General features: G+C 41.5%; 1 protein-coding gene across 5 annotated transcripts in view; it reads right to left on the bottom strand.

Annotated features, from left to right (window-relative positions):
* Window positions 1-16,674, bottom strand: part of Aig1 (androgen induced 1) — a 252,323-nt gene that overhangs the window by 186,100 nt on the left and 49,549 nt on the right. For all 5 annotated transcript variants that reach the window (XM_060380249.1, XM_060380253.1, XM_060380248.1 and 2 more), the window contains one exon: window positions 14,900-15,055. In XM_060380249.1, the coding sequence (XP_060236232.1) occupies window positions 14,900-15,055 (156 nt within the window). The remainder of the gene's footprint in view (window positions 1-14,899; window positions 15,056-16,674) is intronic.

Below are 16,674 nucleotides of genomic sequence, written 5' to 3'. Positions count from 1 at the left end.
GAAAAGGATGCAAGCAGTCCTAATGAGACTATAGTCTGAGATCAGATGGTAGGAGAGGAGGGCTCCCCCTTTCTGAGAAATAGGGGAGGAAAACAGGGGGGAAAAGGGAAGGAGGGTGGGACTGGGAGAAGATGAGGGAGGGACCTACAATCAGGATACAAAGTGAATTAATTATTTTAAAAAAATTAAATTTAAGAAAAAGATTATATTCGGATCATGTCAGTTTTAACATCCACTCTGTGAGGGAATGGTAAAATACACTGTACTATAAAATTTATCACAGTATATTAGTGGAACTGGAAGCATTTTGATGAGGAACATTTGACCATGTGCATTCTCCTTCTAGAAATTCCTATCTAGAGGATAAAGAAGCAATGCTGACTTAGACTATCAGCTGCTCCTGACCTAATGTCTGAGCTTTGCCCTGCCCACACTCCTGCTTATCCAAATGCACGTTTCTCCCTGGAATAGGAGAGTGAGTGGATAGGTCCTGCTATGGTTTGATTCTGGATTATTCCCATCAAGATGCATGTGAGGCTTACTTGCCAATGACTGTCTCATGTTCCATACAGCCGAGATTACCCCCAGCATGTGGGCATTCTAGCATTATGGATACAACAGCTAACCTTTTCAGGAATTCAAAGTTAGATCCATTTTAAATTGAATTCCACCTCAAAATAAATAAAATACACATTTTTGTCTTTGACAAGTGATACTGAATAAAATAATTAATCTGGTCCCCATAAAGCTCACATGCAGACATTTTTTATGTTTGAGAATCACTATCAATCAGTTAGCAGTGATGTAAGTAGCTTACTTTCTGAAGGAACATGTAAACACTTGCCCATCATAAAAACACTAACTAATCAAACACCTGATGTTTCTTCATTCCTGTTTCATTTTCAGTAAAGGGGGACTGCAGTCTAGTTACACATGCAGTCATATCAACATGATTATCCGAGGGTACCTTAAATACCAAGGAGAGCTGACTATCTGAATGCAATTTGAATTTAAGGTTGTCATCTGAGAATAAAATTAAGAAGGATTTAATTCATATAATCTAATAAACTGAACTGATTAATTGAATTGTCCATTTTTAAGAAGCAGCCACCATTAGATGACTACATGTCAATGAGACCTCACATTGCATGATTTGAAAATAGTTAGTGTGAATATTATTCTAATACTAGACAATGAATGGATCCAACATTCCCAAGAAAGACGAGGATAAAAGAGCTAAGTGACCATAGTAGTGAGAAGTGTTTAAGTATTCAAAAGCAAAAGTGTACCTATAGCTTTGCAGAAACAACAAGGCTATCTGGTCATCACCAAGAAAGCTTTCTGGTCTACCTAGAAAGCTACATCATACAATACAAAATGATGCATGAAAACCTAATATTTTTTTTTAATTTTTCATCAATTACACTTTATTCATTCTGCATCCCCCCATAAGCCCCTCACTCCTCCCCTCCCAATCCCACCCTCCCTCCTCCCTCTGCTTGCATGCCACTCCCCAAGTCCACTGATAGGGGAGGTTCTCCTCTCCTTTCTGATCTTAGTCTATCAGTTCACATCAAAAGTGGCTGCATTGTCCTCTACTATGGCCTGGTAAGGCTACTCCCCCCCAGGGGGAGGTGATCAAAGAGCAGGCCAATCAAATTATGTCAGAGGCAGTCCCTCTTCACATTACTATGTAACCCAATTGGACTCTAAACTGCCCTGGGCTACATCTGTGCAGGGGTTCTGGGTTATCTCCATGAATAGTCCTTGGTTGGAGTATGAGTCTTTGGGAAGTTCCCTGTGTTCAAATTTTCTTGTTCTGTTGCTCTCCTTGTGGAGACCCTGTCCTCTCCAGCTCTTACTATTTCCCAGTTCTTACATAAAATTCCATTCACTCTGCCCAACAGTTGCCCATCAGGCTCAGCATCTGCTTTGATAGTCTGAAGGGCAGAGGCTTTCAGAGGCCCTCTGTGGTAGGTTCCTAGGTTGTTTCCTGTTTTCTTCTTCTTCTGATGTCCCTCCTCTTTGCCTTTCCGGATGGGGATTGGACATTTTAGTTAGGGTCCTTTCTCTTGCTTAGTTTCTTTAGATGCACAGGTTTTAGTGGGTTTGTCCTATGTTGTATGTCTATATGAGTGAGTATATACCATGTGTGTCTTTTTGCTTCTGGGACAACTCACTCAGGATGATCCTTTCCAGATCCCACCATTTACCTGCAAATTTCATGATTTCCTTATTTTTCATTGCTGAGTAATATTCCATTGTGTAGATGTACCACAATTTCTGCATCCATTCTTCAGTTGAGGGGCATCTGGGTTGTTTCCAGCTTCTGGCTATTACAAATAAAGCTGCTACAAACATGGTTGAGCAAATGTCCTTTTTGTGTACTTGAGCCTCTTTTGGATATATGCCCAGTAGTGGTATGGCTGGATCTTGAGGAAGCGCTATTCCTAGTTGTCTGAGAAAGCGCCAGATTGATTTCCTGCGTGGTTGTACAAGCTTACATTCCCACCAGCAGTGCAGAAGGGTTCCCCTTTCTCCACAACCTCTCCAGCATGTGTTGTCACTTGAGTTTTTGATCTTGGCCATTCTCATGGGTGTAAGGTGAAATTTCAGGGTTGTTTTGATTTGCATTTCCCTAATGACTAGTGAGGTTGAGCATTTCTTTAAGTGCTTCTCTGCCATTCGGTATTCCTCTACAGAGAATTCTCTGTTTAGCTCTGTTCCCCATTTTTTAAGTGGATTGATTACTTGGTTTGCTGCTTTTCAGCTTCTTTAGTTCTTTATATATACTGGATATGAGTCCTCTGTCAGATAAAGGGTTGGTGAAGATTCTTTCCCAATCTATAGGCGGTTGCTTTGTTTTGATGACGGTGTCCTTTGCTTTACAGAAGCTTTTCAGTTTCATGAGGTCCCATTTATTGATTGTTGCTCTTAGAGCCTGTGCTGTTGGTGTTCTGTTCAGGAAGTTTTCCCCTGTACCAATGAGTTCTAGGGTATTTCCCACTTTTTTTTCAAGCCGATTTAATGTGTCTGGTACTGGCATAGAAACAGAATGGTGGATCAATGGAACCGAACAGAGGACCCAGAAATAAACCCACACACTTATGGACACCTGATCTTTGACAAAGACGCCAAAACCATACAATGGAAAAAAGATAGCATCTTCAACAAATGGTGCTGGTCGAACTGGATGTCTACATGTAGAAAAATGAAAATAGATCCATACTTGTCACCCTGCACAAAACTGAAGTCCAAGCAGATCAAAGACCTCAACAAAAAACCTAATAATTTTATCTCCTGTCACTGTCATCTAGTTACCACTGCTTTCTTTGATTTCAAGTTCATCTAGAAATCTTCAGGCTTCCTTTGGCTCTGTCAAAGTTATCCTGCCTGTAACAGAGAACTTAGAGGCTTCTGTCTGCCTAAATTTCTCTTCTCATAATAGATAATATATTTATTTTAGCATTTAGTCTACAATCATTAATTAACAATTCATTTATTGATACCGTATTTCAACAAAGGCTAATAAAAACCAAATGTCTAAGGCCTGTCCCGGGACACCAGGAAACCTACAAATTGACTTTGAATTCTTTGGTGATGGGATGAAGCTGTGGAAGGCTACGTACAACTAGACAAATATGTTATGTAAAAAGGAGAACAACTACAGCCTCTGCACATAGGCTGCAATTAGGAACAAATCTTGGGGGGACATCAGTGTGTTTGTTTCACATTTTTATACCAACACCATATCAAGACTTTGTATTTTCTTTCACGAATGAGATGACCTCTAACTTAAAGCATGAGCACCTCCAAATACAGACACATTCGCCAATAGGATTATTCCCCAAACATAAATAGTTGTAGGAGAGTATTTCTCAGGGTGCTTTGTATAAATTAATACATGCTTGATATGGAGATTTGTGTGGACTTCTGTTTTTTTACTTTTTAAACTTTTCAGTTGTGATCTCTGCTATAAGTAAAGCAGAAAGAGTCAGCAGCCAAAATGAGCCAAAGATGCAGCTGCGTATTCCATGTGTCAGCAGTCTGCTGATGGCGCTGGAAGCCTTCTTCCCTTTGCACTTAATGCATCTCAATTATTTGTCGTCTGCTTCAGCCACCTCATGAATTGCTGACCTATTCTCTCTGTCTCTCTGTGTGTTCTCTCTCTCTTTCTGTGTGTGTCTGCCTGCCTGCCTATCTGTCTGTCTGCCGGCCTGCCTCCCTGCCTTTCTATCTAAAGTACCGTTCTGCTCAATGAAGGGACCAGAGATGATAACCACTGATTACTTGATGATTCACAGTTTCAGAAGCCATCAAAATGAGAAAAAAACATGTGTTTTGATGCTGATCTTTAAAAAAAAAAATCAATGAACTGAGAAAAAAAAGTTCATATAGGTGATTTTCCCCCATACCAATTCCTTCTTCCTCTTCCCTCACTACCTGTGCTAATTACTTTTCTATTGCTGTGAAAAAATACCATGAACAAAAGCTACTCAGAGAAGGAAATGTTTATTTTGGCTGACAATTCTAGAGAGTAAGAGACCATCATGGTGGGAAGGCATGGAGTGAGGAGCATGATTCCAGCTGGCCAGTCAGGCAGCAGAGGCAGAACAGGAACTGGAACTAGGCTAGGAAACCTCAAAGCATACCCTCGGTAGCACACTCCAAAAAGGGTCCACATCCGAGGTTCTATTTCCTTTCAGATAGGACCACAACACGGGGACGAAGTGATCAAAGGTCTAGTGGAGACATTTCTCATTTAAACCACCACACTATTCCTTTTTGCTGGAGGCTCTACCGGCACAAACACTTTATCAAACATCATGGACCAGTTCCAACATGTTAAGTACTTTTTCTGGATATGACAGAAACAGAAAGAAAAGCAGATGCCTTGATCTGGATGGATGGCAACAGTTTTCCCTCCATTAGCATAACCTGAAGAAGTGATTTCTTGTTATCCGATGTCTCTTTGTTGATTCGGAGAGTTTGTGACATCATATGATAATGATTGACACAGTTACTTGTGTTTAAACATTTAACACAGCTTGATTGAATATGTTAGGCAATCTACTGAAAGTTTCTGCCCACTCTGAGGTATATAAAATGATGAGAAAATTCTTGTGTTTCTCTTACATCAATCAAGATTGCTTTCAGGATCCATTGAACAACACAGTGCAGCAGGAGGCTGAGGCTGGAATATTATGGTCTGATGATCTGATGGGATTCAACGTCACCTCAAATCCTTGTTGACAACAGATCCAAATGTTACAAATTTACAAGTAGATTTGATGGTAGATCTTCTTGATAAAGCTAATCAAAATGACTTTTTGGAATTCCTAATAAAATATTTTTTGACTAGGATAATTCATTCATTAGGATATGTGCTCCTGTGAGATTTTCTAGACCATTCTTGCTAAAAATATTTTTTTTACATTTGTGAAGCCTCAAACTGTGGCTTCTTAGAAGCCTGCAGATTTTTATACATAATACCAAATGCAATTGTGTACATTTCTTTAAAAAAATATATAGCTAATCCACAGGATAAAAACTTGTTTTAATATATTTTTAAAAGCAATTTGAGTAAGCCTGTGGTACTTAAGTCTATATACACTTGTTGAAATGAGAAGATATTTTTTTTCTTAACAAAACAGGTACTTTTCAAACTGTCCTATAAAACTGTGTACACTAGCCTGAAACCCTCTATCAACAGTAGCAAAAACAGTGCACATGAGCAGTGTTTTGTTAAACAGCCTTAAAAGAAAGGACAAAACAGTAATTTTTGTCTGGACTCTGCAGACTCCCATTCCTTATTCTGATATACCCTCCAGATTAGAAACTTTGGTCAGCTCAGGCTTTACATGAGACACTGAAACTGTCCATAAGACAAACATTGTCAAACAAGGCTCCATCTGCTGGGTCAGAATGCCCAAGCTACTTTTTTAAGAGTAAACGTTCCTCTTGGGGAAGGTTTAGGTTCGATCCTGCTTGATTTAGTAGTACCACTTACCAGGCCAGTCATAAAATGGCAGCTCATTCCATCTGGGAAATAAGGTGGAAATGTTGGAAGCTCATCCTTAACTGCTTCTAGAGGCAAACAGCCCAAGAGTAAGCCCTCATTTGCACCGTGTCTGGTCCACAAGGAGCACACAGGAGTTAGAAGACAGGATATAGAACTCAGGTTATAGCATCAAGGGAAGGGAGGTGGTGAGCACCCTCGGGAAGTCCATGTGGAATTGCTTGTTTACAGGCTAGACTAAAACTATGGGCAACAGCAAAGGCCCCTGGGTATGTATGTGTTCTCAGACACCCCAATAGGGGTTGGGACAAAGCTGCAGTTAACACGCTGGATATCACACATAAATGCCAACTGTATCAGGATATTTGGAGGCAATTTTCCTTTGCTGATTCAATACTTTTTCTACTGTAAGAGCGGTTCCGGAGCACTTGCTTGTTCATTTTATTCCCTGGACATAGGAACACTGGCACTTATTTCTGTGAAGTCATCTGCCCTTGTGTGACAGCGCTCCTCTTATTTTGTAGTGGATTTGTAAGACAAACAATAGGGAGAGGGGAAAGTCCTTAGGCTCACTTTCCACTGTGGTAACTCCTTCTCAGTAATGCCTTTACACACGGGCATACACTCATTTACATTTAAGATTCCATAGTCCTTCATATCACCACTGTGTGAGCAATGAACAGAAAGGCAGTGAAACAAAGTGCAGCTCAGGGGCTCTTGCAACAGGGCGCCAAGCCTCACCGGTGCAACCCACATTCCTAGGACACGTGTGGGCATCCATGTATGAATCAAGTACAGACTTACCTACCAAAACGTAAACATTTTCTAGAGAGGAACTACTAGGAAGGGGGTTCTTCAAAGGCACTTAGGAGGCAGTACTGCTGGCATAGTTTGGGAAGTAGCATCACCAATGTGGTTTAGGGGGAGCACCTGCGGGTTTAATTCAGGAGGAAGCGCTGCTGGTGTGGGTTAGAATGTATAGAAGGAATCTCTTGTGCCAACCCCTGTCAGTTAAAAAGCCTACGTCCTATAGCTTGGGCAGGAAATAGAAGGTGGACATTCAGTAGGCAGAGAGACTCTGGGATAAAGATAGGTGTGGAAGACTGAGCTGCCAAGATGTGAGGGAGATGGGTGCATGCCTGAGCTCAGGTAACTAGCCACTTGGCAGGATTTAGATTAGGATAATGGGTTAATTTAAGTTATGAGCTAAAGAGGAGTCCAGCTATATGACCTAGGTGTTTGTGTAATATTTAATGAGTCTCAGGAGAGGTTATTCCGGAAGCTAAGAGGTGGAAGGAAAACTACCGCAATACAATGGCGTTCTGTTACAGGGAGGAGCGCTGCCGGCGTGGGTTAGGAGGGAGGACTGCCGGTGTGGGTTAGGAGGGAGGACTGCTGGTGTGGGTTAGGAGGGAGGAGCACTGCCGGTGTGGGTTAAGAGGAGGGAGGACTGCTGGTGTGGGTTAGGAGGAGGGAGGAGCATTGCCGGTGTGGGTTAGGAGGGAGGAGCACTGCCGGTGTGGGTTAGGAGGAGGGAGGACTGCTGGTGTGGGTTAGGAGGAGGGAGGACTGCCGGTGTGGGTTAGGAGGGAGGACTGCTGGTGTAGCAGCACTGTGCATGCACTGTGTTTTAACACTGTCTCCCACCTCCCATTCTGCCTCCTGAGTTTCTCTCACAGGAAAAGAGATGAATGGAAGTCCTATCCAAGACTGGCTACCTGTGGCTTAAAACATATATGTGTGTATACAAATATATATATATAAATCCATATACATACACATACACAGAGATATATAATAGATACATGGATGAAATTTCTAACCAGGACTTGGTATCTGTGGTTTAAAAAAGAAGTAAATCACCTATGCGGTCATCACATGGACACGAGGAAATTAACAAGTATGTTAACAAGTATGTTATATCAGGAGTTTCTTCCTTCAGGGAGAAAATGTGTTTATACCTACCTGATGTAACATGGCACACAATGGTTTTGACCAATGAAACCTCTGGGTAAATCTGCTACTGGAGGGTCTGGGAATGATATATTTTCCTGCTGGAAAAAAGTCCTTGGAGAAATACCCTGAAATACTTTTTTCCTCTTTATTCTCTGAGAGCAGATATGACCCTAGTTGCTTTATCAAGAATCGTTTTTGTAAGTTTTGAAACGTTAGGCAGCAAGTGTACAATCAAAAGAGGTACCACTGAAGAGAGCAAAAAGAAAAACACAGAAGCTGGAGAGGTACCTCAGTGGATAAGAGCACTGGCTGCTTTTTCAGAGGATTGGAGTTCAATTCCAGCACCCAACCTACAAAACAGAGCTAAGAAATCAGTATTTCTAAGAAACCTCCAAGACCACCTTAGATACAAGAGTGTATATTGCCTTATATATGTAATCTACATGCTAATTTGGCTAATTGATAAGGCTGGCATCCTTAAAGTAAAACCTGACATAATCAAATTTCTTACTGCAATGAGATTTTGCAGTTAATCTATCTTGCATTAGATTGTAATGGATAATTTTGCATACTTGATTTTGAAGGGATCTGTACCTATGAACCTTCAGTCACTGGCCAGTTAAATTCAACTCCTCATTCCTGTGCAGGGGATAACATATGATTAACTCAACAGGAAGTGGACAGGGTTTTGGTTGATATTTGTACTTACTGTGGAGGGAGCATGGATAGTATGGACATATGTGGCACAGATCAAGAGTGGAAGTCAGAGGACAGCTTATTGGAATCAGTTTCCTCCTTCCACAGTGGGTCCCCAAAATCCAACTCAGGTCACCAGGCTGAGCAAGCAACTTTACCCACTGCTGCAAAGTAGGTTTATAATAAACTACTACTTGACTGGTATTCTAGTTTTAATCTCAGGGGTGAAAAGAAAGAAAAGGAGCACTTACATGAACAAGATAACAGCTAAGTTAAAAAGAAACTAGAAAAAGGTTTGATTTTAGAGACTTACATGAAAATGTATTATGTCTTAGAAAACAGTAAGTGTATTTTAAAGTTAAATCCAGAATAAATCAAAAGAAAAATTTCAAAAGTATTTCCTTTTGTGTTTCAAAAAAGAAAAAAACCATATTTGTTTGTAGTTTTAATCTCAAGTAGAATCAAATAAATTTCCATTGTGTGTTACATTAACAGACATTAAAACTAGCTTTATATTTAAAACCATTAAATATAAAGGCTGGCAAGCCGGCTCACTGACTGAAAGTACTAACTATTTAGCAAGACAACCTCAGTAATACCTATGGAATCCACAGGGCGGAAGGGAAGAATCATCTCTGGCAAGCTGTTCTCTGATCTCCACAAGTTATTGCATGCTCCCTAAATATGTGTATACACACATACACAAAGAAGTAAGTAATATGAAATTTGTAGGCAAATGGATGGAACTAGAAGAGATCATCCTAAGTGAGATAATCTCAAAACAGAAAGACAGGCATGGTATACACTCACTTACAAGCCAGTATTAGACATATAATATAGGCTAGCCATCTACAGACCTAAAGAAGCTAAACACTAAGGAGGACCCTAGGGAGGATGCTTAAATCTCATTCAAAATGACAAACAGAATAGACACCAGAAGTGGTGGAAGAAAGGAGGATGGGAGTCTGCAATAGCAGGTCCTCTGAAAGGATCCACCCAACAGGGGATCTGAGCAGATGCTGAGACCCATGGCCCAACTTTGGGCAGAGCACAGGGAGTCTTATGGAGGAAGCAAAGGGTGGGAACAGAGGGACATGGAAGGGAGAGGAGTCCCACAAGGAGACCAACAAAACTAAAAGATCTGAGCCCAGGGGGTCCTGCAGAGACTAATGCACCAACCGAGGACATGCAAGAAGAAGACCTAGTCCTCCTGGTCAGATGTGGCTGACTGGCAGCTCAGTTTCCATGTAGACCTCTGAGTGAGGGGAGCAGGGGCTGCCTCTGTCATGAACTCAGCTCATCACTTGCCCCTGATGATGCAGCCTTACCAGGCCAGGGAGGAAGAGTATCCAGGCAGTCCTGATGAGACTTAACAAGCTATAGGCAGATGGCAATATGGAGAACTACCCCTTTCAGTGGACTAGGGGAAAGAGATGACAGGAAGAGGGAAGGAGGGTAGAACTGGGGGAGTTGAGGGAGGAGGCTTCAGGATATATAATGAATAAATTGTGAAGAAAAAAAATTAAAATTAAAAAGCCTAGCAGTTAATACTAATATGCACTTTCCCTGTCTAAGCCAATCTCTTACACTTAAAAGTCAACAAGAAAAACATTTATTTCTTGAATTATAGGAGCATAGCAATCCAAATTTACATACACCTCAAAAACTTTTTCAAGATATCTTAGATTTACCTAATATGTCAACAAATGAAGACCTTTGGGAACTGCAATGCACTTTTTCTTGGAGTTTGCATCGAGGTTTCAAAGTTAGCTTTCCTTGTGTTTCTAACGAAGAGCCACCACACAGTCTTCATCATGAGGAAGAGTTGGTTGGTGCATATAAAAATCTTTAAGTGTTCAGAAGATGTGATTATAACACCAGAAATGGTTACTTAGCAAACAGCTTTGAAACTAAATTTGGTAAGAAGGACAAATTCCAGATGAGTTCATTTACGCACATGCAGGTTTGCACTGACACTCCGGATGCCCGTCCCAGGATAGAACAGATCCAGACCTCCAGGGCCTCCACAGACCCACCCAGAGGGGACGTTCACTTCTTCACATTGGGATGGTTAGGGCAGCATCTGGACTGGAGCAACCCAAGGCAGCACCAGGACAAAGATGTACTGGTGACGTGGCAAGATTTGATTATGGGGACTATTCAAACTCAGCAGCTGCAGATGAATAGGGTTGCATGGGCTTGAATGAGCAGAAATGGATGGCAGGCAGAGACATATTTAGGGTTTCTGAGAGGGGCATTTTCAAACTCTTCATGCTCTTTTACATTATTTTTTAGTTAGAATTATATACCTACTTTCTTAAATATAATGAGATCTGCCTGCTCGACACAAGAGTCAACAAACTCATGGGAGACAAAAGATCTTCTTCCCTGGTCTGCCTCTAAGAAATGTCAGTGCTTCCAGACCACATAATGTCATAGAATTATTTGTAACGCTTCTTTAAAAGGATGACCGGGTTGAGAAATAAATTGCACATGGTAAGAACAGCCTCTCAAGGATTATCCCTGCAAATGAATTGCAAGGCTTGGGGAGTGGTGGTGGTTTCCGGCCCTTAGCATCACTAATCAAGGACAGCTTTGCTTTTTATGGGAATTGACACAGCGATTGATGATACGTGTTATGTTCTTTCAAGCCACCATGCCTGGCTTCTCCAAGTCACACTGAGTCAAAAGTGCACTTTAATTATCTCTGATTGGGTTGTGTAATTATTTTTACATATCTTTGGGTTAAAGGGGACCATGAGGATGCTTGTGTGAGGACAAAGTTCTCCACATCTTTTTTATTACTTCGTGCTCAATACAATTACTGTCAACTCACAATTAACCTTGTTCCTGGAAGAAGCACCAATGAGGAAGGTCTTAAGTGATGGGAGCACAGCCATAGTGGGGCTCTAGACCCTTTGGCAGAGATGTGAGCAATGGAGAAAGTTACAGAGGGATAGAGGGGTCTCTGGAGTACAAATACACAGGGATACTGAAAAATGTGGGGGAAACAACCTTAGGAAAAAGAAGGTGAAAGTGAATGACAAGGTTAAGTGTTTGTCCGAAGAAATGCTTATAGCTTTAAATTCCTATCATCCATAAACAGAGTACGCAATAAAATTAATGGAACCTTAGAATAATCCATCTCTCAGGTGCTTTTCCTTTTTCCACTGAAAATGACTTTTTTCTGCATTACAGTGAGGAGTGTGGTGGGACCTGGGAGAACAGATACAAAGTCACTGACGATAACAGAAAACAGAGAAAGGGTGGAAATTTTCTCAATTGTAGAGAATACCCACAGACACTTTAGCAACATGGGGTGAGATAAGGGAGGAAGAGAGCAAAACATATAAAAGGCATTTTTTAAAGTTTGGGAAAAAAGGAAGTGACTCAGTAGCAAGACTGGGAAACTGGAAACGGTGACAGCCAGTGTCAAGGCCGAGAGAACAGAGCTATGTAAATTGTTAACTCTCTACACCCTGATCTATCAGTGACTCTTTAATTTGTTCTGATCACTCCCTGCACACTAGGAAGCACATGGGTACTCAGGCACAGGGGAAGACTTGGCCTGCGGTCTGGAGCTTCCAACCAGGAAAGGCGTGCACGCAGCTCAGAGAGATGAAAACTGCTAATCCTCTTCCTTCTAAATCACAGAGAAAACTCCACACTTGGATTTCAAGGTAGGTTTCTTTTGTGCAGAAAGCACATGTCTCTATAGTTATTGCCTTGCAATTTTCTCTTATATGAGTCATAAAAAATAGATGAATTTAGATGAATTTACCTTCTGAGATAAGATTTCACTATGGCCTCAGCCTCTGGAGTGCTGTGATTGATTACAGGTCTGCACTAGCATAATGTCTCAGGATTTTAATCGTATAGAGGCAAAAATAAATTATGTATACATATATATGTGTATATATAATTTGTAATTATATATATATATCAAAACATTTAAACAGGTGAATTTGAGAGGCTTCCTGGACAGCTTCAGTGTTAACACTTACGCATTGAGATCTTCAGAAGAAAAGGATAAGGCATAGGGGTCTTATATGAGACTGTTTCTCCAACCAAGGACCATGTATGGATATAACCTAGAACCTCTGCTCGGATGTAGCCCGTGGTAGCTCAGTAACTAAGTGGGTTTTCCTAGTAAGGGGAACAGGGACTATTTCTGATATAGACTCAATGGCAGGCTCTTTGACCTTCCCACTCCCCAAGGGAGGAGCAGCCCTGCTAGGCCACAGAGGAGGACTTTACAGCCAGTCCTAAAGATACCTGATAAAACAGGGTCAGATGAAAGGGGAGGAGGTCCTCCCCTATCAGTAGACTTGGAAAGGGACAGGGAGAAGATGAAAGAGGAGGGTGGGATTGGGAGGGAATGAGGGAGTGGGATACAGCTGGGATACAGAGTTAATAAAATGTAACTAATAATAAAAATTAAAAATTAAAAAAAGAAGAAAAGGATAAGGGAATGGGAAGGTTTCTGATTAGATTCTAAGGTTCTTCTGGCCCTTGTATTAGGCTCAAGAGCTCAGGGTTACCTCATCCATGAAAGTACAATTCAGCACACAGAAAATAGAAACTCAGTGCAAAGAATATGGAAGTCTCTGCCAACACAGATTTGGCAAATATGAAAAAAAGCCAAAGGTAGGATTTAAAGTTTTCTGACTCCTCTGTGGTGAGCTTGGACTCAGTACATGTGCTAGCCATGTCCCTGAAGCTTCTGTTTGTTCCAGAATCAGGTGGCAAATGAAAAAACAAAACAAAACAAAAAACCAAAATTGCATTACATGAGGTACTTCTAACTTTCCCTCATATTCTCAAATATACATAAGTGTCCTCATTCTTCTGGCTACACATAAGTTAAACGTCTCATGAGGCCATTAAAGAAACGTGGTACATGTATAGACAATAGAAAATTAGCAGACTTGTGAAGGAAGATGAACTAAGGAGGAAGCATAACTGAAAACAGAAAGTCAGTGGAGCCAGACAGACCCAATCGAGCAGCAATTTTAAGTAATTCTCGCTGACGGAGCAGCTGGCTAAGTGAAGTGTTAGCTCATGTTGGTTCCCTCTGACGCTCAAGGTGCTGAGACAGTTGACCAAAGGAACAATTAAAGTTAGGCCGCTCAAGGAATGTTAGGGCTGAACTACGTACTGTGCAAACCCATGTATGAGTGTGTGTGCACGTGCATGTGTGTTTGCACATGTGCATGTGTGTGCCTGCTTGTGTGCACATGCACACATGTATGTATTGCATGTGGAGCATGTGTATATGTATATGTGCCCATGCTTGTGGAGGTCAGAGCACAATCTAGGGTACTGTGTCTCAGAAGCCATCCTCCTCGTTTTTGAGACAGGGTCTCTTCCTGGTTTAGAACTCATCAAAGAGGATATTCTGGCCAGTCCACAAGGCTCAGAGATCTCCATTCTCATCTCCCCCTCCTCAGCACTGAGGTTACAGGCGTAAGCCTCCACACACAGTTTTGTTTTGTTTTTCAAGACAGGATTTCTCTGTGTAGCTGTGGCTGTTCTGGACTCACTCTGTAGAAGAGGCTGCCCTCAAACTCACAGAGATCCGCCTGCCTCTGCCTCCCTGAATGCTGGGATTACAAGCATGCGCCACCATGTCCAGCCTGATTCTGTGGTTGGTTTGTTTGTTTGTTTTTGCATGGGTTCTGGGGATTGATTGCAGGCCTCATGTTTGCATGGCATACTTGATCAACTGATATATGCCAGGCCACCATAGGCTGAAGTCGTAATTCTCCAGAATATCAAAAATGGCAGTTTGGGCATGGAAGGAATGGGTGAGTTTAAATGCAGCTGTTGGAGAGTTTTGATTGAGATAATACATCTCTTCATAAGAAGAGGGAACCAAGGCCCATACTGACAGGAAGGAAAGAGACTCTAATATTTTGAAGCCAAATAGACAGGCCTCAAAAGAAACCAACTCCAGGACTCATTGACCTCAGACATCCAGTCTCCAGCACCATGAGAAAATAAAATTTCTGTGGTGCTGGTGTCATTAGGACACAGAGAGAGAGACAGAAACCTTGGGCCAACATGTAGCTTAGTGGTGGAGAGCCATGAGGTCCTGGGTTCAGTCCCTAGTAGTAGCTAAAGAACTCTTCTATAAAGACTCCTAATTAAAAAAATAAAAATAAAAAAGACAGGTCTGAAGTAGGGCCCACATTCTTTCTGGGCTAAGTAACCCTACTTTATACTCACAACCCCAACAGGAAAGGCCAGCACAGCCAACGTCCAGTCCCGGAGAGAGATGAGCTTCCGAAGCTGTCGTTCTTGCTCCTGGTTCCCACTGCCTCTGGTCAGAAGACTGGAAAGATCAGTCAGCACACAGATGCCGAAGAAAACGGCTTGGATGACCTGCAAGGAGACAATCACCAGAACTGGTCAACAGGAGCTACAAACTAAAACACAAAGCCAGCTGTATGTCTGCACTCTGACACCTGAAGAGAGTATGTCCAAAACCCAATTACAGAACTCACCCTGTAAATGAAAACTAGATTATTTATTATTATTATTATTTTACAAGTTAAAATAAATGAGAAGACTCATTTTAAAAACACTATACTGTCTCCTCCTCGCTGAGGGCTCATCACAGAAGATGGAGTGGGAAGACTGTCAGAGCCAGAGATGTGGGAAAACTGCTGCAAAGCAGCACCTTCTCTACATGACAGAGCCACTGCAGTCATGAGCTCAGAGTGGCAAAAAACCTTCACAAGATCAAGCCAACCAAAGTTCTAGCATAAAAAGGGGAGGATCTCATAAGTCCTACCCTTAGCTGAGACAGCTGAAGGCTGCTGGGGCAGGGGGAGTCAGTTCTCTTCTGGGGTTTTACCCCTGGTATTTTACCCATGCTCCAGTGGATGGCCTCACATCCATGCACATATGCACATAAAGGCAGCAGTGGCTTCATGGATGTGGTGGTTTGAATGAGAAGACCCTCTTGGGTGAATGTTTGAATGCTTGGTCAGAAATTGGTGAAACTTTTGGACAAAGATTAGGCGGTGTGGCCTAATCTTTCTACTGTGAATACTGAATTAAATGGCTACCTTCGGTTATTAGAGAAGGAGATGAAAGTTTTAATACTCTACACCAGGCCCAGTCTCTCTCCTCTCTCTCTCTCTCTCTCTCTCTCTCTCTCTCTCTCTCTCTCTCTCTCTCTCTCTCTCTCCTGCCTGCTGCCATGCTTCCAGCCATGATGGTCATGGACAAACCCTTTGACAGTGTAAGTAAGCCCAACTGAATGCTCTCATTTATAAGTTGCCTTCATTACAGTACTGTGACATAGCAATACAAAAGTAACTAAGACAGTTATACAAAGCTGACAGAGAAATGAGGAGTTGGAGAGGACATGAAGGCAGATATAATCAAAATACACAGGTGAGTTCTCAGAAATAAAATTTTAAATTATCCTATCTTAAAAGACCTGCCATCAATCTGCCATAACAGGGAATTTGAATAAATGATTCAAAATGGTAAAATAAAAACCAACAAAAAAGAACCCCAGTACTTCCATTTTCATTCTTCTTGGGACAATGAAGCTGCACACACACACACACACACACACACACACACACACACACCATATAAACTGAACAGAATGAATATTTATTATCAAACTGGCATATGCATTATTTTAAAGTTCACATATGTGGTCTGTTTCTACTCACAAGTGATGTCTAGCAAATGCCTAAGGAGCAAATGCAAAAGGACGGACACAATCTGAATTACAAGCCCAGAGTGGAGAAATTATGTGATTTAAACTTTTGGATTTAGGCATTTTTCTGCCACAGGATAGAAAGCAATAAGTTGGGAACAAAAATCTGCTCTGATGGGACCAAATTTCTACTGTGAAGACTGAATTAAATGGCTACCTTTGGTTGTTAGTACCTATGAAATCAAATCTTTCCAAAGTAATGTAGACATACCATGACCACCTTCTCCACAGCTTTAGCAGTTTTACATTCCAAAATCATTAC

Source organism: Meriones unguiculatus, chromosome 3, assembly GCF_030254825.1.
Source record: "Meriones unguiculatus strain TT.TT164.6M chromosome 3, Bangor_MerUng_6.1, whole genome shotgun sequence".
Taxonomy (NCBI): Eukaryota; Metazoa; Chordata; class Mammalia; order Rodentia; family Muridae; genus Meriones; species Meriones unguiculatus.
The sequence above is the reverse complement of the archived record's forward strand: the minus strand, read 5'-3'. Positions and strand labels throughout refer to the sequence as shown.